The sequence below is a fragment of the Rhipicephalus sanguineus genome, chromosome 3 (genome assembly GCF_013339695.2).
Source record: "Rhipicephalus sanguineus isolate Rsan-2018 chromosome 3, BIME_Rsan_1.4, whole genome shotgun sequence".
Classification (NCBI taxonomy): Eukaryota; Metazoa; Arthropoda; class Arachnida; order Ixodida; family Ixodidae; genus Rhipicephalus; species Rhipicephalus sanguineus.
The window spans coordinates 135,993,856-136,018,911 of NC_051178.1; the positions used below are offsets into that span (position 1 = coordinate 135,993,856).

Here is a 25,056-nt window from a genome sequence, read left to right on the forward strand (position 1 = left end):
ATGTTTCGATCCGGGATCGCCTGGCTGAAGCTCCAGACAAAGCTGAGCATCGCGATCTTTTCCCTGCAATGCCTTGTGAGTGCTGTGCGTCAGAAGCACGGTTCATAACAGAGCAATGCAAGGCGTTCGTGCCAGACACCGCGGTTTAAGCCTCGACTCACTCCTCTTCTTTCAGCTGATAAATTCCATCCTCCTGTTCTTCACGCTCAAAGACAAGGTGCTCCTGGAATTCGACATCGAGCAGCAGCGTAAGTGAGAGGGGCATAAATCGAGTAGCAAGCGTACGCTGCCAAATTCATTTTGTCGAATGACAATATACATTGAACCTTATAGAATCGAACGCCCCGAAGCGTAGGATGCGAGACACGCTGTAAAAGACGATCCTAATCTTGAGTTATTTATAACAGCCATACAGTCTAAGAAAAAAAAAGAGTCATTTGACTCGAGATTCCGCACTTGATATATGACTCTCTTTAAATGCACACGTCAACTCTCTATGGAGATCATTATACTCACTTCAAAGAGTCGTGTGACCCACAAGAGAGTTAGCGTCATATATGTGGCAAGTCATGACTCACCGAAAGGAGTCATACATACTCTTTTTTTTCTTGGTGTGCATAGCTTAGGCTGTGAGGCCAATACACATAATCATTCGGACTCTCTCTAATGCTCAGCATTAAAGAATTCGCATCCCCCACATCTTGCGCCTTTGGGAATGCGACTGCTCGGGTCAATTGAACTTCAGCAGCCTATTGTAACTACAGCTAGCGCAGCAGACCATGTACGCAGTCTCCGTTCCAAAATGTTATATATGAAGATAAAATCACGAGTTGGTAGTTTTCATGAAGGTGCACACACCGTGTGCTCACAACTCACACGCCCGTGTTCATAGGTGTGCAGGGCGAAGCCTCATTGCAGCCCCCCCCCCCCCCCAAATTGATTGAGTTCGCAAGAAAACAAGCTTCACTGTGGATGCAAAAATGAAAACGAAGCGATGGCGTGCTTCCCACAACTGCCTGCCTTTGGTCCCCGGCTTTCCGGAGGTAAAAATGGTAAGTAAACAGCTGTTGGAATGCAATATCAGTGGTCCTCGGCAGCCATTGTCGTCAAACACCAGTATGGCTATAACCTTGCACTTTAAACAATGACGGGGCATGTCCGACAGAGTAAAGGTATATGAGGCAGATTTGGCGCCCCCATGATTACCCCCTCTGCTCCCCCCCCCCCTTGTGCGCACGCCTATGCCGGTGTTGTGTTCTCGCAACGCGTAAGAAGCTTCAAGTCTCTTGTGAGACTTGAAACTCGTTGTTCACTTCGCACAGTGAAGGACTCGTGAACATTTTTTTTTTGCATTTACATATACTCGCTGACTATGTATGTGACCAGTTACTTCATTTCCGCTCGTTTCGTCAAAATTCGCAACAAAGACATGAATCGAATGTTTCTTGTATGAAATGAACGATATCTTGCAGCTCTTCTGCTGTACGTGATAACTCTCGTGGTCCGCTTCCTCGCCGGCGTAGTGACTGACCTGGGCCTCCTCATCGGCGTGTACTTCGTAAGTGACCCTACAAATGTCGCTTTTCATAACTGTACACCACACGACACACCTAAACGCGCTCAGTGTCGTCCGGTTACAGTTTCCGTATGCCGCCCATGCAGCACTGCATATCGCAGAGGCGCTCGTGGCAAAGTCTGCAAGCGCGAAATTGTTCTAGCTACAGGAGGTAAACTGAACGACGACACAATACGTTCGTCGCATTGAAATGGAATTATATTTTACAGACAGATCTATGAGCCCTAACGTGTAGAGTAGCAGAACACAGCTCTTTCGGGCTGGCCTATATATACGTTGTTTATGTTATACGAACGAGCGTTGTTAAAGCTTATAATATACATACGACCGACCAGTGATAAGAAATATTTGAACAGTGAATGTCGATGGAGCCAACGAATAGAAACGTTAAGGACATGTTAGTGCATGCAGAAGTAAACCCTGAATTTACTGCCCATCTAGCAGCTTGTTCTCGTCCCGGATGTAAGGCTTGCAAATACTTTCAAAATGACGTTATAGTTAAATACACCGCGCGCCCATCATTATAAAATCTAGCTTTACCTGCACTAGTTAAAACGTTATTTACATGCTTGAATGTTCACTCTGTCACAGGGGCGTAGCCAAGGGAGGGGGGGGTCAACCCCCCCCCCCCCCAGAAATTTTTCAATTTTGCTTGCGTATCTATACACGCACACATACAAACGCACGCACGAACATACATAAGTATGGTTGAACCCCCCCCCCCCCCGAAAAAAATTTCTGGCTACGCCCCTGCTTTGTCACAAGCAACGCATTGGCGAAACAGGACAACCATTTAAAGGGGTCATGAACCACTTTTCCAAGTAATGATCTAATGGCCTCAGTATCGGAGTGTACTGCCTCCCGAATCGATTGCCGCAAAAATTTCTCGAATCCGTCAGGAATCAGCGGAGTTACGGGGGTTTGGCGCACGCTCCCAGCGCTTTCTCTCTTTTCTCGTGCCGGCGAGCGCACAGGAAGCTAGACAGGGAGGGATGGCATGGGGGAAAGAAGTTACGCCAGCGCGCGTCATGAAACGCGATCGCTCTCCCGCTGTGATTCGCTTGCGCGAGTGCGGCTACCGTGTACTGAGGAGTGCGGCGCCGGCAAGTGGCGGCACCCCGCGGCAAGAAGCGCATCTGATCCGAACGCCGCTCTCGATTTACGTCGGCTATCGGCCAATAAGCGTGCTATGTCTCTTGCGACGTACAGCGGACAGACGCCCCGCCCACCGACGAGAGTGAGAACCGGCCTCTGTTTGAAAAGAGGGTGCCTGGGGAAACGGCAACTTCGCGCTCCGCTTGTGGCCATTACGCGGCGCGCACGACTGTAATATTTGGCAGAGCAGTTCATAGCCGTGTCAGCTTCCCGCAGGATGTGTTTTTTCAATCAGCCCAAGGGGTGCTTCATGACCCCTTTAATGTTAGATTAAACGGGCATCGCGCGGAAGCGCCAACGAAATTACCGAAAGCATGTAGTGGCACAGCATTTTAATTTGCCAGGTCACAACTCCGATGAACACAAACTTTATATACTTCAGTCAAGCTTCCGATCCCAGAGAAAGAAAAAAATTGGGGGACGCTTAAGCTTCGCCGTTAAGAGTTGAACGCGATAGCGATATTCTGTTCCTAGTGCGCAGTTCCAACACTACAAGTGTTTAACAGAATGCGCGCACTAAGGTGTGTGCCTTAGGTAATTGGTAGCATGCTTTAAACCGGGAGCTATTATGCGCGAGAAACTTTTTCGAAGTTGCGATGCACCCACTACGTGGTCTTAAGGGAATACGCGCAGTAATGTGTCTGCCTTTTGTAATGGGTGGCTGTCTTTAAACCACCAAGTCGTTATGATATTCACATGGTGTGACGCCCAATGGCAATGTACGCCTGTACCACGCAATATTACTCCTATATTACATCTCGTACTTTGACACCTGTACAGGACGCGTATTTTTGGGAAGCATGAAAGTTGCTTTCAGTGCAGCTCTAAGCAGTGGCGTGGCTGTGTGGCAGAACACCTGCTTGCCACGCAGACGGCCTGGGTTCGATTCTCACTCGGACCCAACATTTTTATTATTTATTTTATTTGCAGCTTTTTCGATTTTTCGGTCACGGACAAGATGATGATTTTTCGTTCACAACCAACGGCCCCGACGCCGACGGCGGAATTTCTGCGATACGAGCTCTTTAACGCTATCGCGTTAATATAGAGAATCATATACCTTATTCACAATTTCAATACACTCTGTTGTGACTTCCTTTTCTTCGTCATTCGTCTACAGATGACCAAACATCATCATTATGGATGCTCCTCACGAGCTGACGCGTGCTCACGTAGCAGCGCTGGCTCGCCCTCTTCTTTTCTTTTTTTTCTAGTTCCATTAAAGCGGTTCATCTTGCAAGACGTGTTTTTGGCTCGATGTTAACCGCGCCGCAGTTGGAAGGCTTAGAGGTCCAACACATGGTGCCGAAACCCGGGACCTTTAGACACCGCTGACATCATCGACGCACGGAGCCGCGACAGCTAAGAAGACGCGGCGCCTGCGACCTCAGCGAGATTCCCCGACTGCGTGCGACAGAATGGAACGACAGCTTAGACGACGCAACAGCCTGCGGTCTCAACTCGATGTCCTGTTGGCCAAGGCGGAAGGCAACTTGCGAGAGAATCGAAAGGTCACGAAAGCTACTGTAAGTGTACTCCTCGATCGAATCAGCTCCTTTTACGGACAGATAGAAAAAGTTGATGAGGCGATTTTTGAAGAGACGCCAGACGACCTGTTAGACAGCGAGACGTTAGACGCTGGAAAATACCGTGACAAGATTGTTACCCTGACAGCGAACCTACGCGTCAAACTGAATGAATGTCTGTCGCCTCCAACCCCACGCCCTACTAACGTTCACCCGTTACCTTCCGGCAAGAGCAAGCTTCCGCAGCTAGAACTCCTAAAATTTGACGGGAACCGCAGACAGTGGCCGCGATTTTGGACCCAGTTTACATCAGCAGTTCACGACAACAGCGAGCTGAGCACAGCTGACAAGTTCAACTACTTGAGCAGTCTGGTGACCGGAGCAGCCGCCTCAGCTATATCGGGATTGCAAGCTACGGAAGAGTGCTATGCAGACGCCATTGAAATTTTAAAGAAGCGTTTTGGAGATGAACAGATCATCGTTCAAGATCATCTACAAGGTTTGCTGGACCTCAACCCGGTGTCATCATCAGCAGACGTCCATCAGCTGAGGAAACTGTACGACAAAGTACAGGTTCATATTCGAAGCCTCAAGGCGCTTGGCACGAACTCGACAACTTATTGCACCATGCTGCGAGAAATCCTTTTAAGAGTTCTCCCGACTGACATGGTACTTCGGTTTCACGAGGCGCGCAAGGCATCATCATCAGCTGCAGCTTCTTCGAATACAGAAGATAACGAGCTTCAAATGCTTTTGGAATTCTTCGACCTTCAACTGACTTGTCGGGAAGCTGTGGCCGAACAAGAGATACACAGAAGTCGTCGCACACCAGGGAAAGGAGGACTAAATCCCAGCCATCCACGAGACGTTTCCACGACAGCTGCTCTACAAAGCTCAGCTAGTAGTCCGCAGAAGTGCCTGTTTTGCCGTTCCGAAAAGCATTCTGCTGAAATTTGTGATAAAAAGGAGATCAGCCTCTCGCTCAAAAAGGAGATGCTTACCAAAGCCGGAAGATGCTTCCGTTGTCTAAAGCAGGGCCATTTGGCGAAAGATTGCAGAAGCCGGCTGAAATGTGGAAAGTGTGCGAGAAGGCACGCAACATCCGTTTGCGCATCGGAAGAGATCAGAAGCGACAAGGAGAAGGTGCTATCTGCATCGGTAAATCTAATCTCCAAGCAGCCAAGCTCAGTCGTAATGCTGCAGACTCTCACGGCCACCATATCAGGAACCAAAGCATCTGGTCGCTACCGAGTCCTTTTCGATGGCGGAAGTCAGCGGAGCTTCATTACAACGAAAGCTTCCCAAAGACTTGGCTGCGAAGTAATAGAAGAGGAGACGTTGACCGTAGGCGTGTTCGGTGGTGAAAACGCGCGGAAAACCATGCAGAGGGTGCGAGTATCGATTCTCCCTGCGAAAGAGGAAATTCCGATTTCAATCGATGCGCTGGTGGTGGACACAATATGCAGTGAATGCATTCTGGTACCAGAAGAAAACGTTTTGAGAGAAATGAACAAGATGCAATTGGATACGCAAGCTCTCTCTCTGCAAGGAGTTGAAGACAAACAGATTGCGGTCCTAATTGGTTCAGACTATTATTGGGATCTAGTAACTGGTACCGTGAAGCCTGTGCACGAAAAGCTGAAAGCTGTCGAGACAAGACTGGGCTGGACTGTTCAAGGGCCGTTGTCTGCTACAACCAACGTAATACAGAGTGCCAGTGTCGTAGTCCTTCGAGCCACGGTGACAGAGGAAGACATCTCGAAACTTCTGACTCGGTTTTGGGATCTTGAAAGTATCGGGATCAAGGCCGAACACGAAGAAACGAAGGTCGCCGATTCAGTGCTGGAAAACTTCGAGAACAACATCAAGAAGAAAGACAATCGGTACGAAGTCGCGCTACCGTGGAAGGAAAGGGTTGACCTGGCAGATAACTATGCAGTTGCAACCAAACGTCTGCATAGTTTGATGAAGAAACTTAACAAGGACAGCGAGCTCTTGAAAAGATACGATGAGACTATTAGACTGTACCTCGATGAAGGATCTGCTGAAAGAGGACCGGAAACAGAAGAGCATCCACTTGGACCCCTGTATTATATGCCACATCGAGCTGTACTACGAGAGGACCGATCTACTACGAAGGTACGCATCGTATTCGACGCATCCTCTCACGAATCTGGTTCAAAGTCCTTGAATGATAACCTGGAAGCTGGCCCAAATCTAAATCCTGACGTAGTGACCCTACTGCTTCGTTTCCGACGCTACAAGGTAGCGATGAATGCCGATGTCGAGAAGGCGTTCCTACAGATTGGCCTGAGAGAACCAGACAGAGATGCGCTCCGCTTTTTGTGGTTCAAAACTTCCCCACAAGTGAACAGCCGAATGCCGGAAATAGAAGTTTGGAGAATGACTAGAGTGCCCTTCGAAGCTACTTCAAGTCCTTTCTTACTGACTGCTACTTTGAAACACCACTTCAGGTCCGTAGAAACCCTCTATCTTGTGACAGCTCGACGATTGCAAAGCTCCATATATATGGACGATCTTCTGATTGGAGCCGACAGAGCTGAAGAAGCTATCCAGATGCACAAAGAAATAATTGAGATCTTCACGCAAGCTTCCATGAACATTCGCAAGTGGGCCAGCAACGATCCTGTATTATCTGCCGCCTTCGAACAAGGAATCACTTCACAGGAAAAATCTCTTTGCTCACCTTCTGGACCTCTGAAAGTACTGGGACTTCATTGGAACAAGAAGACGGATACCTTTTCGTTCAAGCCCCAGGATATCCTCCAGTTCATACAGGAGCATCGGATTACAAAACGCTTTGTGTTTCAGGCTGTTTCAAGGATCTACGACCCTTTGGGGTTTCTTTCACCTTTCTTAGTACGGGCGAAAATCTTCTTACAAGATTTATGGAAGGAAAACCTCGACTGGGATGAGACATTGCCACCCAAATTGTCTGCTGTCTGGCTGAAATGGAGCAAGGAGGTAACCAAGCTTAGTGACCTCAGTATTCCAAGGTTCCTAGCAGCCGGCGGAGAAGGCCCGTACCAAAAGGCAGCACTCCACATCTTTTGTGATGCAAGCGAGTCGGCATACGGGGCTGCAGCCTACCTTCGTACGGCCGACTACAGTGGCACCGTCCGGACTATGCTACTGATGGCAAAGACCAGAGTTGCGCCGTTAAAGACGGTCACTCTAGCGAGGCTGGAATTGATGGCAGCATTGCTTGCAGCCCGAATGTACGCCTACGTCGTGAAGAATTGCGACCTTGGTATTGGTGAAGCAACTTTTTGGTCCGATTCCCAGATTACACTTTGCTGGATTAACAAGGATCCCGTTACCTGGAAGGAGTTTGTGCGGAACCGGACGCAAGAAATCAGAACTTTGACTGAGTATACCAGATGGCGATTTTGTCCTGGAAAAGAAAACCCCGCCGATTTGCTCACTCGAGGCTTGTCTGCACTCAAACTTAGGCAGTCGCAGTTGTGGTGGTTTGGACCTACATGGCTTGCAATGTCTGATACGTGCTGGCCCGTGTACGGGGGAAGGATTGACATCGAAAACGGAAAGCTCGAGGCAGCTGAGACTGAACTAAAGGTCAGCACCCATACTGTTAATACGAGACCATTGCTGCCATCGCTGATTGAAATTGAACGATTCAGCAGCCTCACAAAACTTTTAAGAGTAACGGCATGGGTCTTCCGTTACGCCAAAAGGTTGAAGAAGGAAAATGATAGGTCTGAGGAGCTGTCTGCTGAGGAAATTCAGCAAGCGGAGTGCTATTTGCTTCGAGAGGAGCAGAGAGCTCACTTCGGTAAAGAAGCAGACTGCGTCGCGAACAAGAAACCGCTCCCTCTACAAAACCCACTTGGGCAGTTAAGACTGTTCATAGACGAAAACGGGTTTCTTCGGATACAAGGAAAAGCTCCCAGGGCTGACGACTCGTACGGTTCTCGCCATCCCATCCTCCTACCAAAAGACTCACACCTCAGTACGCTGATAATCAATCATGCTCACGCAAAGGTCTTCCACGGGGGCGTTCGAGACACTCTGACTCAAGTTCGAGAACGATTTTGGATTCTTCAAGCACGACAGTCTGTGAAGAAAACGATAAGATGGTGTGTCATCTGCCAACGCCTACAGAGTAAACCTGTTGAGCAATCTTCACCTTGTATGCCTCAGGATTGTGCTACTCAAGCCCCTCCGTTCCTCGTGAGTGGAGTTGACTTTGCGGGGCCACTATACATCAAAGGGCATCCCCACGAGCGCTCCTACATCGCTCTTTTTACGTGCGCGGTGACAAGAGCTGTTCACTTAGAACTGGTTGAAGACTTGACCACAGTGAATTTTCTTTGCGCCCTGCGGAGATTCGTATCACGGCAGGGTCTCTGTCACACTATCTACAGCGACAACGCACGAACATTCGTCAAAGCGTCCAAGGACCTACAGAAGCTTTGGCGAACGATAAGACACCCCGACGTACTCGCCTTCTTTTCCTCCTCGAAGATCCAATGGAAATTCATTTGCCCGAGCGCTCCTTGGTGGGGCGGGTTCTACGAGAGACTCGTTCGTTCTGTAAAAACCTGCTTGAAGAAGATGCTTGGGCGAAGGCTTGTCAGTCGGACAGAGTTAGTTACTCTACTAACAGAAGTGGAGGCCGTGGTGAATTCTCGACCTTTGACTTACGTGTTCAACGACGTGGATGAACCGTACCGCCTATCTGCAGCAGATTTTCTCGTTGGAAGGAGACTGACAACGCTACCACATTACGAACTGAAAATCAACACCGAGTCTACCAACGATGCACTGAAGAAACTTTGGAGCAAGCGAGAAGATGATTTGAAAGCATTTTGGTCTCGTTGGTATAAAGAGTACCTTAATGAACTCAGGAACTTTACATCCAACCAAGCCAAAAGAAATGACTCTTTGAAGAAAGGCAACGTAGTTCTACTCGGGGATAAACAGCTTCCAAGGCAACTGTGGAGTTTGGCCCGCATAGAAGAACTGATCAGTGGCCGCGACAGCATTGTCAGGACCTGCTCTTTATGCTTGCCCGACGGCTCTGTTGTGAAGCGGCCCGTACAGCTACTTTACCCGTTGGAAGCCAACTAACGTCATCTGTCGGCGCGGGAGACTGTTGTGACTTCCTTTTCTTCGTCATTCGTCTACAGATGACCAAACATCATCATTATGGATGCTCCTCACGAGCTGACGCGTGCTCACGTAGCAGCGCTGGCTCGCCCTCTTCTTTTCTTTTTTTTCTAGTTCCATTAAAGCGGTTCATCTTGCAAGATGTGTTTTTGGCTCGATGTTAACCGCGCCGCAGTTGGAAGGCTTAGAGGTCCAACACACTCCGGCCAGTATTTGCAATGACCACGAACTACAGGTGGCGCGCTGTGCTATTCAAGATGGCGCCCGGAGGAGGGTCAACCTAGAGTTCCTGTATATGCTACCTTTAGGTAACAGAGTTGCGCATCTGTTTTCCAAACGCCGCTAGCAACCATGCATTGCGGAGAAACTGACGCTCGGGCCAATTTTTGTATTTCTCGACGCCGCCGCTGCAGCTCACTCAATTAACACTAGTCATCGACAGCCAATGTTTATCGCTGGCCTTCGACACGCCAGACATGTTTATCGGCGACGCGGTAGGCATGTCGCCTGCAAAAATGGAGTGCGACTTCACCGCACAGCTGTGGTTGCTAGCCGGACCTATGCGCTACTCTGCTACCTAAAGGTAGCGTATACAGTGATTATAGGTCAACCCGTTTGTTAGCACAGGAACAGATAGGACGTACGGCACGTGCCACTTTCACCAGATGATGCCATGAGCTGCGCTGAAATGGATATGCGACCAAAATAACTTTCCCAAACGATGGAAAGAGCTAAATGCTCGCCTCCTAATTATTTGCCGCGGCGTGAAAGGTTATATTTCGGCTCTGTTACCGTGCATCAACGATGATTAGCGAAATTCTGTGCATGCTACAGAAAACTGCATGAGCTAGAATTCACGTTATCAACTGAACGGCACTCCGAGATGGTACGTATCGAGCCTACCTGACGGATTTGCAGCAGTAGTAGGCCGCTAGCAAGTAGCGCCATCGCTGCGCACGGGACCACATGTTTAACGTGTTGATTGTTTCCAAACATATATTACGCTGTCGTCGTTACTTGCGCAGTCAGGAACACGGAGTTACTTCTTCAACGGAACACATGCATTCAACATCCCATTCAGTAGCGCTTGTGTCACAGCCATACTCAGACTTAGCCGTGCGCAATTCACTTCTTTCGGATGTTGCAGGTTCGATCAGCACGATCGAAACATAAATGTCGAAAAGAATGCGCTCGTATGCTTTTCGCAACGTCGAATTCGACGTTGCGAAAATGCGTCGAACAATAATGCCGTTCGGAAGGTACCGGTGAAGTACAGCTGAAGTTAGCAGAGAGGCGTGGATCGTGACCGTAATTGCACGTTTCATCGCTCTAACCATTTCGCTTGCTTCCGCTGGTCGAGCTCGAGCGTGTTGGCGGTATGCGGCGCTCCATAATATCCGCAATACGTTGCGCTATATGCAATGCACAAGAATAACTGCGCTTTTATTTTGATCTCGCTCAAGGATATTATACATTAAATACAATCAAAGTGACTTACGAGCATGAAGAAACATTAACGCACGAGGGCACGTGAAGTGCAACTCGCTCCTCGTTAGTTAGCAGCTGGTCGTTCATCGTCGCTGTCAATCTCGGTGCTTTCACAGCCTTCTACGTCCAGTGAAAAATCCTCGTCGTCAAGATGGTTTCTTTCAACATCACTGCTGAAAACAATCTGAAGAATTTTCCCCGCCGAAAGACTTCGACCACTCCGCATCATTCTGTGTGCAATTATAGAAACATCTGGGCTCAGAGAACATGTTGCTCTCAATCTCAAAACTTTCAACAAGAAAATCGCTTGCAGTGTGCTGCCGCCTATCAACACACGTAAAAAACAAAGCGGCGCAGCGCTGGCTATGAAAGCAACAAACAGGTGAAAGACGGTGTTGAGAGCGTTCGCTCCACGATAGACGCGTGGAGCGGACGCGTCCTCGAATGACTGAAACGTCGCTCGCAAGATTCATAACAGCGCTTTTCTGACAAAGGATAAAACGCCCTATTTTAAAGTATCGCCAATTTGAGATTGCTCAGTTATAGAAGAGCACATCGCGAGCCCGCGCGACTACCAGCGTACAACGTACGTTATGGAATTCATGCACTACGAAAACACTGACGAATGCTATATGCAAGTAAAACTGGGTGAGTTTCAACTGAAAAAGTCAGACGATAACATTAACTAACCTAGGTGGCTACAGAAAACCTCGCGAAGCTGATATGTGTAGCATGTGGGATGTCATTGAAAGCGCGACTTGACACGTATTTTCACGAAAACTTCGCGTCTCGCAAGAACGAATCAGATTTCGCGTGCACGGAGGGCCCGTTTTGTTCACTGATGCAGGAAACATGCAAAGTCGTAGTGTTCCTTTCCTGCCAACGCGTTAACAAACGGACTAGCTAGCACAGACGAACAAGGGAACGGATGCCAGAGCTGCCAGTTTGTCGTCTGCTGACCCTCCTCGTGGGGGTTCTCCTGACATCCGTTTGGTGGCGTGACAGTCTATAGGCATTGCAAATGTTTCAAAGGGACCTCGGGGACCTCTTGAATCTATCCGATGCGGTAGGTACCCAACGATAACCAGCCAGACTCAAGCCTTTTCTCAGAATTTTTTGCCGTCCTGACCATGAGATTCTCATGTTCAGTTGCTCCTCACGTTTTTCTTTTTTTTTTCTTCTTTTTGTCCAAATACAACGGCGCGATTTTCCTGAACCCCAGCTGGTTTATGACTCAGCGCCAATGGCTCCAGAACGACGCTGGTCATGTTCTTGCCCAGCGTCAGATCTATCACGTTGGATCTATACACGACCGTTGAAGCGCATCACCCTCATGGCCATATGTACCCGTGACACGGTTCGACGCCGCCGCTGCGGCCCGTACGGCTTATCTCGTTACTCACTTTGGCTGCTTTGGCCGTGTGCCACCACTGCCGTCGTCGTAGTGGTAGTAGTAGTAGCACTGGTAATAGTAGCCTTCCGTCAGCCGGTCAGGTGACCAGACGATTTTTATCCAGCGGCCGTGCTTTGGCAAACCGTTCTGCCTGGTTCTGCTGCGAGCGGCGATACGAGTTTACTTTTGTTGTTGGCTTTTTCACTCTCACTGCTTAGGGGAGAGTTTTCCGCGCGGACGCCGCGAAAGCTTTGCTGCGAAACTGCGCAGAAAATCAGCGTGCGCACTAATAACGTGCCTCCGTTTTTATTTCGCAGAGCATGAAGGCTCTCATAGTCGTGAACGTTGTCTGGAAAGGGACCGGTGCCATCTTCGACATCGTGCACGGCGCAACCTTCTTCCCTCTCGTCTACCAACAACTACGCCAGCTGATAGTGAGTACAAATCGAATGCACGGCAGTGCTCGAAGCAGCGAATTATTTCCAGCTTACAGACCGAACGCGCGCTACAGAGAACAAATGCCGCGATGTTTAATGTGAATTTCATTTTACGTGAATTGTTAGTATAAGTCGTGTTGGGGAAAAGGGAATCTGCCAGTTACACGCCGTGAAAACCATCCGATAGCGAAGCTGTAAGCGTGCGAGTTTTGTGATTGGCTAGCGAGATCACGTGGATGGATGGATGGATGGATGGATGGATGGATGGATGGATGTCATGAGCATCCCCTTTATAACGGGGCGGTGACATTTGTGCCAGCAGGCTCGACAAAACAAAAAAAAAAAGAAATCTTTTATCCTTTTTTCTCCCCCCCCCCCCTTTTTCTTAGGTTGGCATAATGCCTACGATTAAATCAATCTTACTATAGAGAAAAACAAAAACAAATTCACAGCCCAGTTCCCTGCCCCTTACGGCACTATTTATTTTTGTCCTTTCGCTCTAGTTTTCTGCCACCAATACTCTAGCCGTCTCTTATTTCTATCGCAGGCTTGTTCAGTTTTCCAATGTTGTCCCTAAAACCCAATTAGGGCTTCATGTAAGCTCGTGCCCAAACGTATACCTGGGTGGATATCTCCACATTCAATCAGAACATGCTCCATAGTTTTTTTATCTTCCCTACAACATGTACATTGTTCTTCTTCTTTACTGAATCTCGCTTTATATCAACGCGTTCTAATGTAACCCGACCTCGCTTCAAACAGTGCGCTTCCCCTCGAATTATCATAAAATGCCCCACTCCTTATTTCCTTTTTGCCTTTTCGGTAGTTACTCAGAGCCGTTTTTTTTTTTTTTTCATCGCTGCCATCCAGTAAATCCTCTCTGCCTCTCTGACTTTTCGTTTAACGCTCTTTGTTGCCATAGCGCTTACACTGCCAGCCGTATATTTACTGGTGAGCCTCCTGGTTCTTTTTCGCCACTGTGTGTCAACGCTCCTCCTGTACAAATACCGGAACACCTTCTGTGCCCATCTACTCTCTTTCATATTCCTTGGCCTCTCTTCGAACCTCATTTTGCTCTGAGCTTCCCTCACCTCAAAACTTGCCCATCCCACATCGCTCGTTACAGCCTGATTTGTCGACTTCCCGTAAGCGCCCCGCGAGGCGTCCCACAGTCCTTTGATTCACATCCATTCCTGAATCATCACATCCATCCTCTGGCCTCACGCACACCACTGAGTTCCCAAATGTAAGCCCTGGGACCATTACACCTTTCCACAGACCTCGAAGCACCTCGTACCTACCCCATAACGCTCTGTACTTCATTAGTGCAGCATTTCGCTTTCCCTTTGCTACTGAGGCTTTTTCCTGTACTTCCGTGGATGGATGGATGGATGGATGGATGGATGGATGGATGGATGGATGGCTGGATGGATGGATGGATGGATGGATGGATGGATGGATGGTGATGGATGGATGATGGATGGATGGATGGATGGATGGATGGATGGATGGATGGATGGATGGATGGATGGATGGATGGATGGATGGATGGATGGATGGATGGATGGATGGATGGATGGATAAGGATGTACCATTTAAATCGGGCGGCGGCTCACGCCACCTAGCTAGTCGTAGTACAGAGTGAAGTTAAGTACTAGCACAATGTAGGTGAAGGAATTTTCACTTGTGCCTTAATTGATTGTAGCCACATCATCATTAGCGCCCCTAGCGGTGAGGCGGGGAACCGCCGGTCTGGAGGCGCGCGCTACAAACGCGCGCCTCCAGACCGGCCGTGCTGCGTGACACCGGAGAGACATGCAGGTGGCGCAGGGTCGATTTAGAACAGTTCCGCTGTTAAAATAACTGAGCAAAGTCCTCACTCACGAATAGCGCAAAGTGTCGCGCTAGTAATAATTACGTCCTAGTGTACTTCGTCTGATAGTCATACGTCGCATTCATCGGATTACGCGACGAACAACCAAATTACCAGAGCATGCATGCGATGTGCTCTTGAACTGTTTTTGAAAGTATACATTCATCTGAAACACTCCTACGCAAACAGGAAAATTTTAGCAGCGTAGATCCCGCGCTACAACTCTATTTGAAACCGACATAATTGTTTAGTATTTCATTGCCGTCAGTTTATCGCTTATGAGGCTCAAAATTTCGTTCATGAAGTTGTAGACACTGCAGCGATAAACTCAACATATAACTGATTTTTAAAACGGTGGCTAGACCTGTATACGAACCATGTAACAACCAACACTTTCCAGGACCACATCTTCAGCAACGAAGGCCTCGCAAGTGTTGTAAGTGCTCTACCCCGCTTCCTTTCTTGACTATATTCGTATCGCTGCCGTATTACCGCGTAATTTTCTCCCTTCAGGGGTACGAAGAAACGTTAACCTGTACGCTGTACCTCTGCCTTGCCCTACTGATGGTAAGACGTGCACATTTCTTTTTTTTTTCTCGCTAAAATAGTCCGCTAAATATGATTCGAGCGTTAGAATCGAGTATGAAACAAACTGGCATAGATGGCGTCCATATCCAACCAACCTGATCCATGACCTGATCTAAAACAAAACGTGTTTTACTGTATTGCGAGTGCGGAATTAAAGCTCTTGCGAATGCCGGGACATTTTTATTACTTGACACCCATTTACACAGCTTATTAACTAGTAATCAAACTAGCCGCAATAAAAAAAAGAACCTTGCGTACATCAAGAGACGTAATAAAATGCTGATTGTTCGTTTCTGTTTGATTCATCCATGAAAGTGTTAATTAGTTCTCATTAATATTGTATCTAATGAGAACTGTTAGATGTGTCTATTAATGAGAACTGCTAGTTCTCATTATTATTGTGTCTAACAAAGAAAAACGAGCCCTTAAACACGGCTTCACGCGACATCAGAGGGTTTAAAGGCACACTAAAGGCAAATATTAAGTCAACGTTGATTGTTGAAACAGCGGTCCAGAAACCTCGTAGTGCTACTTTTGTGCCAAGGAAGTGCTTATTTTGAAATAAAATCACGTTTTAGTGGTCCGCACCACGTTAGCGCACTTCAAGTCACCCGCCTGAAAGCGGTCTTTCTGACGTCACTGTTGCCGTGCCCAACGTTGTCCGCCTTTACTGCGCGGCGGCGTGCACCATTCGGGCATCCGGCAACATCACATGCATGCGGCATTTTGTCGAACTGTTTGTCAGAGCGACTTTCACGAGCGTGCAAAACACACGCGGCAGCACGCATTACCGAAACTACCACTGAGACGCGACCGCGTGAGCGAAGCCGGGCGGCGGGCGAAGAGCAGTTCGGCGAAAACGGAACCTTTGAACCACGCGCGCCTTTCCCCATGGCAACGCCAAAGAGGTTCTTTTTTCCATGAATCAAACAGAAACGAACAAGCCAGCATTTTATTACCTCTCTTGATGCACGGAAGGTTCTTTTTTTATTGCAGCTAGTTTGATTACTAGTGATTAATTGTAGTCGGACGCTCTCACGTCATCGGGATCATTTCCAAAACGTCCCACTCGTGGCACACGTCGTGTGATACATTTAGCTTAATTTCTCGGTAAGTATAGGGCACTGCTGTTGATAATATTGCCGTTTTAGACGTTGTCATACATTGAGCTTTCACTCTGGCATAAATTATTTGCTTTTAGTGTCCCTTTAAATATGTCCAAGGCCTTGCTTTTCCGGTGGGCACTGCGCGCACCGGCACTTATTTGTATTTATTCTATTTTATTTACAAATATTTCTTTATTGTACATCACAACATAGCAGGAGTGAGCACAGTTTACAAACTGAGTAACAGAGAGTGGAACTTATACGGAACATCACGGCGATGGTGGTTGCAAACGTTCGGAGTGTCCCTCTAATTGCTATCGCAGTGATACTTAAATAATGTTCAAATTATATGAACAGGTTGAATTAAAACGACGAATATAGTTCTGTAAATGAGGATCGATGTAAGGCAGTCAGCCTTTTTTTCACGGTGCCACGGCGCATGCGCCCTTCCCCTATCGGGAAAGTCGCGAAACGTTTTGGTCGGGTCCGCGCACGCCGCTCGGGGCTTTCGTTCTGGCGATCCCGGCTGACCACGCGAAATTCAGCCACCCTACCAAAACGTTTCAAGCGACAAATCGCAGCACGCAAACATGATAAAGGCAGATTGCGACAAGACCATGGGTGCTATTCCGGACAGCAGGGGCGTAGCCAAGGGGGGGGGGTTCAACCCCCCCCCCCAAAAAAAAAAGTTCAATTTTGCTTGCGTATATATACACGCACACGTACAAACGCACTCACGAACATACATAAAGTATGGTTGAACCCCCCCCCCCCCCCCGAAAAAAATTTCTGGCTACGCCCCTGCCGGACATTGTCAAATTCTGCCACGTTGTCATTAGTCAAGTCTGCTTGGCCCGGAGGGCTGCCGCGGCCTCTTCGATTGGCTTAAAATGCCGCCATTACGAAATCTGACAAGATGGCGGAATTTGACAGTGTCCAGGATAGCACCGCATATCGCGTTCCGCGAACGCATGGATGTGGTCATTGAATGTGGTGTGCACTGGCTGGCGTAGCCGAGCGGAAGGGGTGGGGGAGTTCAATTCCCCTTAGATGCTTTTTGTTTTCAGTTTTGTATGTGCATATATTCCACACGCACACATACACGTACATGCACGAACGTAACGTATGAGTAATTGACCCCCCCCCCCCCGCTACCCCCGATAAAAATTTCTGGCTACGCGCCTGGTGGTGTGTTCATGTTTGCCTGTGCTAGCGCGACAACGTGCTCGTTGAAATAATGAGTGAACGAACGGGCACTGCAATATATAGGGTCAACAAATCAAAAAGAATACACGACAATTCATACATACATACATACATACATACATACATACATACATACATACATACATACATACATACATACATACATACATACATACATACATACATACATACATACATACATACATACATACATACATACATACATACGGTATTAAAATACACCACTACAACAATCAGTGCTTCGCCTTTCGGGTGAAATTTTGTCATTTTAAAGGGCCCCTCACCAGGCCACATAGCAAATTTTAGTTAGACGCTGGAATTCGTTGTTGTGTGCCGAATGAAGAGCAGTATGCCGCAAGAATTTCTCAAATTGGTTGATTACGAGCTGAGAAAAACAATAATTTGTAGCGGCGCGAAACCATGATGCGATGAGGCGAGTTTCAAACCCTTGCCACTCGCCCCGTGTAGCCTTCGCAAGCCAAATCCCTTCCCTTCCCTCTTCACTTGACACATACGCATGAACACGTCATGCGCATGCGTAGTCACGTGCGCATGACGTGCCCGAGCCAGCCCGAGCACGCGAGCGGCGTTGCACGGCCGCTACCTTTTTTGTATGTAGCGGCCGTGGGCGTTTTGTCGGCGTTCTCTGTGGCGTACTGCCTGTTTCTGCGGGACGGGCATGAAAGTTGCGACATTTGTACGAGCACGAAAGTGGCGGTATCATGAGCCAGTGCCGCATTAACGTTTACTTGGACGCGGTAGAATAAATTAGCATAATGAGTGCTCGAACGCGCCAGAACATTACTTTTGTTTGCAAGGCTGGCGTCTGTTCGATGCGCTAACCGCGGGGACACGAACGAATGGGAAACGGAGGCGCATTAGTCCCGCATCTCGCTGCAATTCACGAAAAAAAAAGAAAAAGACGAACATTCCCTTTGTGTGTCTAATTATTTCTCTCAAGTTTTATTAATCTATTCAGGCAACAAATTACACAAACTACACATGTCGTGTCAAATAATTATCGCAGTGTCACGTGCTACTGTTGGCGACGTCAGAGCACAGTCGTCTACCTAGAGGAGCGACGTCACAGCACTACCATCTACGTAGGGCCATTTTCTCGTGTACGTCATCCCCTCATTCTCTGGGCGCGCGCCCGCGAGAGGAAGGGCAAGCAGAGTTCACCTTGAAATTTGACCCATTTCCGCGGCGCTTAGCGTTGCAAATTTTGGCAGACGTGATCGTGAACGCCCAGTGTATGCATTGCGCTCGTTAGCTCAAAATTGTCAAACCTGATGAGGGGCCCTTTAATAATGAACTGGTTCCCGAGCGACTTACGATCCAAACTTACGATACAAACGAGTTACGATCAAAACTGTTAAGTAAATCTGTTTTATTTCCTACATCCTTGTGCCTCCTGAACTATACTCTATAAACACACTTCTGTTAACACAGTTTAACTTTTTTTGTTATTATTTTAAATAGTTGACCACCCTGCGAGAGTAACATTTCTGCAGCTTTCGGAGAGCCCTGAAGGAATCAAACGCACGCTGCACTGCTGTTCGAACAGATTTTGTACCATATTTTACAGAAAATAACAGATTGGAGAACACACACGAGATTTAATTGACAGCTTGTGTAAAGTTACAAGAGTAGTGCGATGGCACACAAGTGTTAACAGAGGCTAGTTAAGAAACAAACAATGTTATTTTTTCATTCGCAGTAACTAAGTCATAATGTTTAACCTAATTTAACATACCTGTTCTGTTGAAACGGAAAAGTCGGAGTAAGGAGGAAAGAAGGAATAATTTTATGAATGTCTGTAGTCTTCAAAAAAATGTAAAATGTATACTATTTTTGCAGACGGAATGCCCCGATAGCAACTCTATTAAAATCATTTTAAACGCAGTCGATTAGAAGTGCTTATTCAACAGGTATATTGCTATTTAATAATTATGCTCAATAAGAGTTTAATATAAATTCAATGTGCATTGTACACGTATTGGTAGGATACTCATACCTACACTTACGAGTAATACCACATTCGCTGAATGTCAGTGCAATTCTACAAACCTGAGTGAACAGAATGAATGGCATACGTCACCGTCTTCAACATAATTCCAATGGCATTTGGAAACAAACGGATTCTGGGGTTTTACACGACAAAACCATGATGAGGTTGTCAGCCACGCCATGTCAACCCTTCACGTTGGTCTAGTGGTTATAGTGTTCGACTGCTGACCCGAACGTCGCGGGATCGAATCCCGGCCCCGGCGGCCGCATTTTTGATGGAGGCGAAAATGTTTGAGGTCCGTATACTTAGCTTTAGGTGCACGTTAGAAACACAGGTGGTCGAAATTTCCGGAGCCGTCCACTACGGCGTCCCTCATAATCATATCGTGGTTTTGGGACGTTAAACCCCAACAATTATTAATTAGCCGCCCTTCACTAACTCGCGCAAAACACACAGGGACAAGAAGAGACTTACGAGGGCTGCAATGTTAATGTCCCTGTGTGTCTTGCGCGAGTAAGTGAAGGATGAATTTGTTCCAACTAGGCCTAATTGCAGTTTTGCTAATTAGCCACGCCATGTTGGGAGAACTCCAGATTAACTTCAACAACCGCAGTATCTTTAAATTATACTAAATCTAATTAAACAATTATATTTTTGCACCCCTCCCACACCCGAATGTGGCTGGGAGTCGAACCTACATCCTCGAGTTCACAGCAGCTCTTTGCCAGGCCACCAACGTTTAAAGGAGTACTGACACGATTTTGAGTCATTGCAAAAGGGACATTTCTCCTTTCCTTGGTTCGCAGTGTTAATGCTCTCCACACACCTGAGTCGGACAACACGTATAAAATATTTTACTTTGATTTTGAAGTCTTCGTCGCTGAGCATCTGCAAGTCAGCCCCACCGCAATGGTCATTATCCCGACAAGTCAACACAGATCCACTGTGTTTGCGAATTCTCCGTCCTGCATGCAGCCTAAATCGCAGAAACAGTCGGGGTTGCTGGATGACAATTCACTCATCGTTGTTTATGAGCACCACAAGCAGATGACCGATCTGCCACTAGTACGTCGCGAGTTGCTGTCTACCCAAGCGTCACACTGCGATGACACGTCACTGAGAAGCCGCCCCCTCGATATCGAAACCTAAAGTGTCCTTTTTTTTTTTTTTTAAGATAGCAGTATTAAAAATGTATTCGATGCATTCCCAGGCACCACAACACTCTATTTTAAGGGTTCCCGACACCAGTGTTTTTATTTAGAGCAACAATCCGAAAATATTTAAAATTCGTGTCAGTGCTCCTTCAACATATACATTCACGGCATTGTTATGCGGTGGCGTCGCATGCTACGTTTATTTGTCAAGTGAACTGTGTCTGCGAAGGCACTGTACTGCGCTCCTCTTATGGTTAATTTCGAATATGATGCTGCCTTTGACAGGTGAACATAGGCAACTGCACTTTGTCCCTCTGGACATACCTGCATCAAAATTCCCTGCACACGTTAAATGAGCTTTGAAACTACTCATGAAATATTGTGAAATGGTGCCCATCAACACCAACAATAGCATCAGGCACGCTATATTACTTTGAGGTGTCCTAGCAGGCTTCATTTGCAACTTTGTTTTCACATCAGATGGAGTCACAACGAAGCTTTCCTGTGGTTCGTTTTCTTTGTCCTAAGCCAACTGAAGCTGTATAGCGTGTGTCCAGATAAGATCGAACACGAGGTCCCGGTCACCATTCCCGATTGTGATGAAATTTATTATAGGTCTAGGCATTACACCCAGAACAATGGTTTCGCAGTTACTTTTGCGAAAAAAAAATTTTGTTCGCCTGAAAAAAAAATATATAAATTTTTGCCGCAAAAAACGCTTTTCCGCCAATTTCGCGATTTCTGAATTTTGAGCGCACCTAGGGGAAAAACGGTGCACTTCTTCGTCACAATATGTATTCCCCTTAAAGAACAAGTGAAATACAATCTTATGAGCCTATTATTTCCCTTGCTTGTCGAAGCACGTTTAAAGAAAAAAATCACAAACCTGGCAAATCGCACAAAATACATCTATTTCAGAAATTTATTGCTGCAAGCAAGTTAAAGTGAGGATAATAAAAACCGGTCCATATTAACTTTGATACTTTCGCTCTCTTTTAAAATAATTTACGTGGTTTTATCGCGCTCCGTTTTACTTGATAATTGGGCTGAAACCAAAGTGACTTACCAAAAACGCCGAACTTTGAAAATGATTTTCTCAAAAAGGCCATTTTTAATTTTTTTTTAAATCCCTCTGATTGAAGTCAAGGACGTCATCTACCATTGTGCAGAAAAAAACGTTGCATTATTTTGGTTGCTAATAAGTTATAGTGCGTCAAATGTGACCATGCCAGCCTAGCGGCCGCGTCGTTCATTTTGGGCTGAAACTCGGATATAAGTTGCTAAAAATACTTGTACGTGACATAATCACAAATTAGCAGCTCCACACCAACAAATGCGCAGCCCGGTGTCATGGTTCAGCAAGCTTTGTCTTGGGATCAGCCGCTTAACAAACCCGCAGCAGCGGCCGCTCGATGCTGCGGGCGCTGACATTACACGAGTGCCGCTTCGACTGCGGATGAACTCCGCTTGAGCGCCAAACTACGCTCAGAGGACAAACGAGAGAAGGAATGCATCACTGTGAAAGTTAAAGGCCGTTAAGTGCCAACAAATGTCATAGTATGCAACGAAAACTCTGCCGGCGATTTCCCAGTGAGCGCCTCCAGTAGTGCGCTCATGTGTTGCTTTCTCTCTTCGGATGACCTAAATATAACTAGGTTCATTCTTTGAGCAACATATGGCACAAAAGAAAGCCATTGACATCTAAAGAAAGCTGTCGTACGTGCTTCCGATGGTCGAGCAACTCAAACTGTAGCTGTTCATCTTGTGTCAGAACACTTGTGTCAGCTGGTTGTGAAAAGAAGTGTGTCCAAGTCCTTTACTTCATTAAAGAATCGCTTTTACAATACTGTATTGTTGGACGTCCGCAGATAGAATATTCAACGCAAGTCGAGCGTTTATCACGATATTATGCGGCTTCGGGCATAACAGCAGGGGGAAAAAAAATACATCCGTGCTGTATTGAAGGCGCTCACTGGGAAATTGCCGGCAGAGTTTTCGTTGCATATTATGACATTTGTTGGCACTTAACGGCCTTTAACTTTCAGTGATGCATTCCTTCTCTCGTTTGTCCTCTGAGCGTAGTTTGGCGCGCAAGCGGAGGTCATCCACAGTCGAAGCGGTACTCATGTAATGTGAGTGCCCGCAGCATCGAGCGGCCGCTGCTGCGGGTTTGTCAAGCGGCTGATCCCAAGACAGAGCTTACTTAACCATGACACCGGGCTGCGCATTTGTTGGTGTGGAGCTGCTAATTTGTGATTATGTCACGTACAAGTATTTTTAGCAACTTATATCCGAGTTTCAGCCCATAACGAACGAGGCGGCCGCTAGGCTGGCATGGTCACATTTGACGCACTATAACTTGTTAGCAACCAAAATAATGCAACGTTTTTTTTCTGCACAATGGTAGATGACGTCCTTGACTTCAATCAGAGGGATTTAAAAAAATTAAAAATGGCCTTTTTGAGAAAATCATTTTCAAAGTTTGGCGTTTCTGGTAAATCACTTACGTTTAAGCCCAATTATCGAGTAAAAGGGAGCGCGATAAAACGACGCAAATTATTTTAAAAGAGAGCGAAAGTATCAAAGTTAATATGTACCGATTTTTATTATCCTCACTTTAATGTGCTTGCAGCAATAAATTCCTGAAATACAGGTATTTTGTGCGATTTGCCAAGTTTGTGATTTTTTTCTTCAAACGTGCCTCGACAAGCAAGGGAAGTAATAGACTCATAAGATTGTATTTCACTTGTTCTTTAAGGAGAATAAATATTGTGACGAAGAAGTGCACCGTTTTTTCCCTTGGTGCGCTCAAAATTCAGAAATCGCGAAATTCGCGGAAAACCGTTTTTTGCGGCCAAAAGTTGTATATTTTTTTTTCAGGCGAACAAAATTTTTTTCCGCAAATGTTCTGGGTGTAATGCCTAGACTTACAGCAAATTTCATCACAATCGGGAATGGTGACCGGGACCTCGTGTTCGATCTTATCTGGACACACCCTATACCTCATGAAGTGAATGGAACCTCTAAGATTATGGCCAACATGTTATCCAAGTTCTAAAAGCTGTTCATATGATATTGAGATTGCTCCAAGCATGGCAATTATAAATGAACTCGACAGTGCGATATACTACCTTTTGCTTCCATCAATGTGGTTACAATGCACTTTGTACATAATCATTCGCCATTTCAGGGCTACGGAACGTACAGGATCAATCTCTACTACAGGGGGCTCTACATGGAGGATGCCAGGATGACAACGGTAGATGTCGCAGCTTCCCGTATCATTTCAAGTGTGTCTAGTACGTAGCAATTGTGACACTTCCAGTACATTGTTGTATATAATGAAAAATCATTGAACAGCTAGGGAATATTGGTGGAGCAAACATTTTGTGGACTTTTATTTGTCAAGTCCATTAGTTGAAATGTTGGCTTCAGCGACATTCCCTGTTCAACAATTTTTTATCACTTCAAGCATCCACTTTCCCCTTGCATAAATGTTGTATGTAGTATTATCATGAGACAGCAGTTTTATAAGTTCTGTACAACACCACAGTAGTTGCAGTATTAATTTGCTACATTAAGTGCGCATCCCATAAATGAAGTGAAGCTTCCATGTATTCCAGAAAATTCAAGAAAACTGACCAATTGCACCAACATTGGTCTAGTAGCCATGAGTCGCTTAAAACTTCAGATTTCAGTTTGGTGCCACTAACAATGGCAAATGTGAAAACACAAAGTTATATCTCCTTCATACTTTATTAATTTCATTGCATTTCAATTTATGCTGCTAGCATATTCATTGTTGGGGAACTATTTTGCATGCATTCTGTGATAGAAGGGAACGAAACGTCACGAGAGGGAGCCGCATGAAATTGGTCGAGGCTCGTCTGACGGCCAGAGATGGGAAGAGTAACTGGAAACAGCAGTGCTGTCAATCATTTTGGCAAAGGACGGGCACAGAACAGACACCATTCTGTCTGATAGAACGGATATATAACGGTCTCCGAACGACTTGGATCAAATCGAAACGTAAGCACTATGGCCGGCGAATCGAATTGGCCTGTTTTGTGTCCGGCTTGCTCCAATCCCGTGCCAATAGCTTGCGAAAATTGCAACCAGCGCCCCACCACTGAATGACTTGTCAAATTGCAACGCTACCTAGCATTCACATGAGACATTAACACACATAAATTGTTAAAGCCATCGCGCTCTTCAATTTCAAGCTTTGAAAAACAATGCCAGCCAATACTGATGTTCAGCTATAACAGTTCTATATTTCTTCATGCGTTGAAAACATTTCTGAATTCTCTCAGTTTGCCTATTGGCGGTTTGCTCCCCCTCGTACTCTTGTGAAGTTTCATTCAGTACTGT

General features: G+C 46.5%; 1 protein-coding gene across 1 annotated transcript; it reads left to right on the top strand.

The window, feature by feature from the left end:
• Window positions 1-24,004, top strand: LOC119385887 (uncharacterized). The gene is made up of 7 exons (XM_037653255.2): window positions 1-75; window positions 176-248; window positions 1,473-1,558; window positions 12,607-12,723; window positions 15,000-15,035; window positions 15,113-15,166; window positions 23,876-24,004. The coding sequence occupies exons 1-7, from the start codon at window positions 1-3 to the stop codon at window positions 23,990-23,992; spliced, it is 558 nt and encodes a 185-aa protein (XP_037509183.1). The 3' UTR covers window positions 23,993-24,004.
• The last annotated feature ends 1,052 nt before the right edge of the window (window positions 24,005-25,056 follow it).

Coding starts and splice junctions, on each gene's coding strand:
- LOC119385887 (XM_037653255.2), top strand. CDS start 1: ATGTTTCGATCCGGGATCGCCTGGCTGAAGCTCCAGACAAAGCTGAGC. Junction 12,724..14,999: donor AACAACTACGCCAGCTGATA/GTGAGTACAAAT, acceptor AACACTTTCCAG/GACCACATCTTCAGCAACGA. Junction 15,167..23,875: donor TCTGCCTTGCCCTACTGATG/GTAAGACGTGCA, acceptor TCGCCATTTCAG/GGCTACGGAACGTACAGGAT.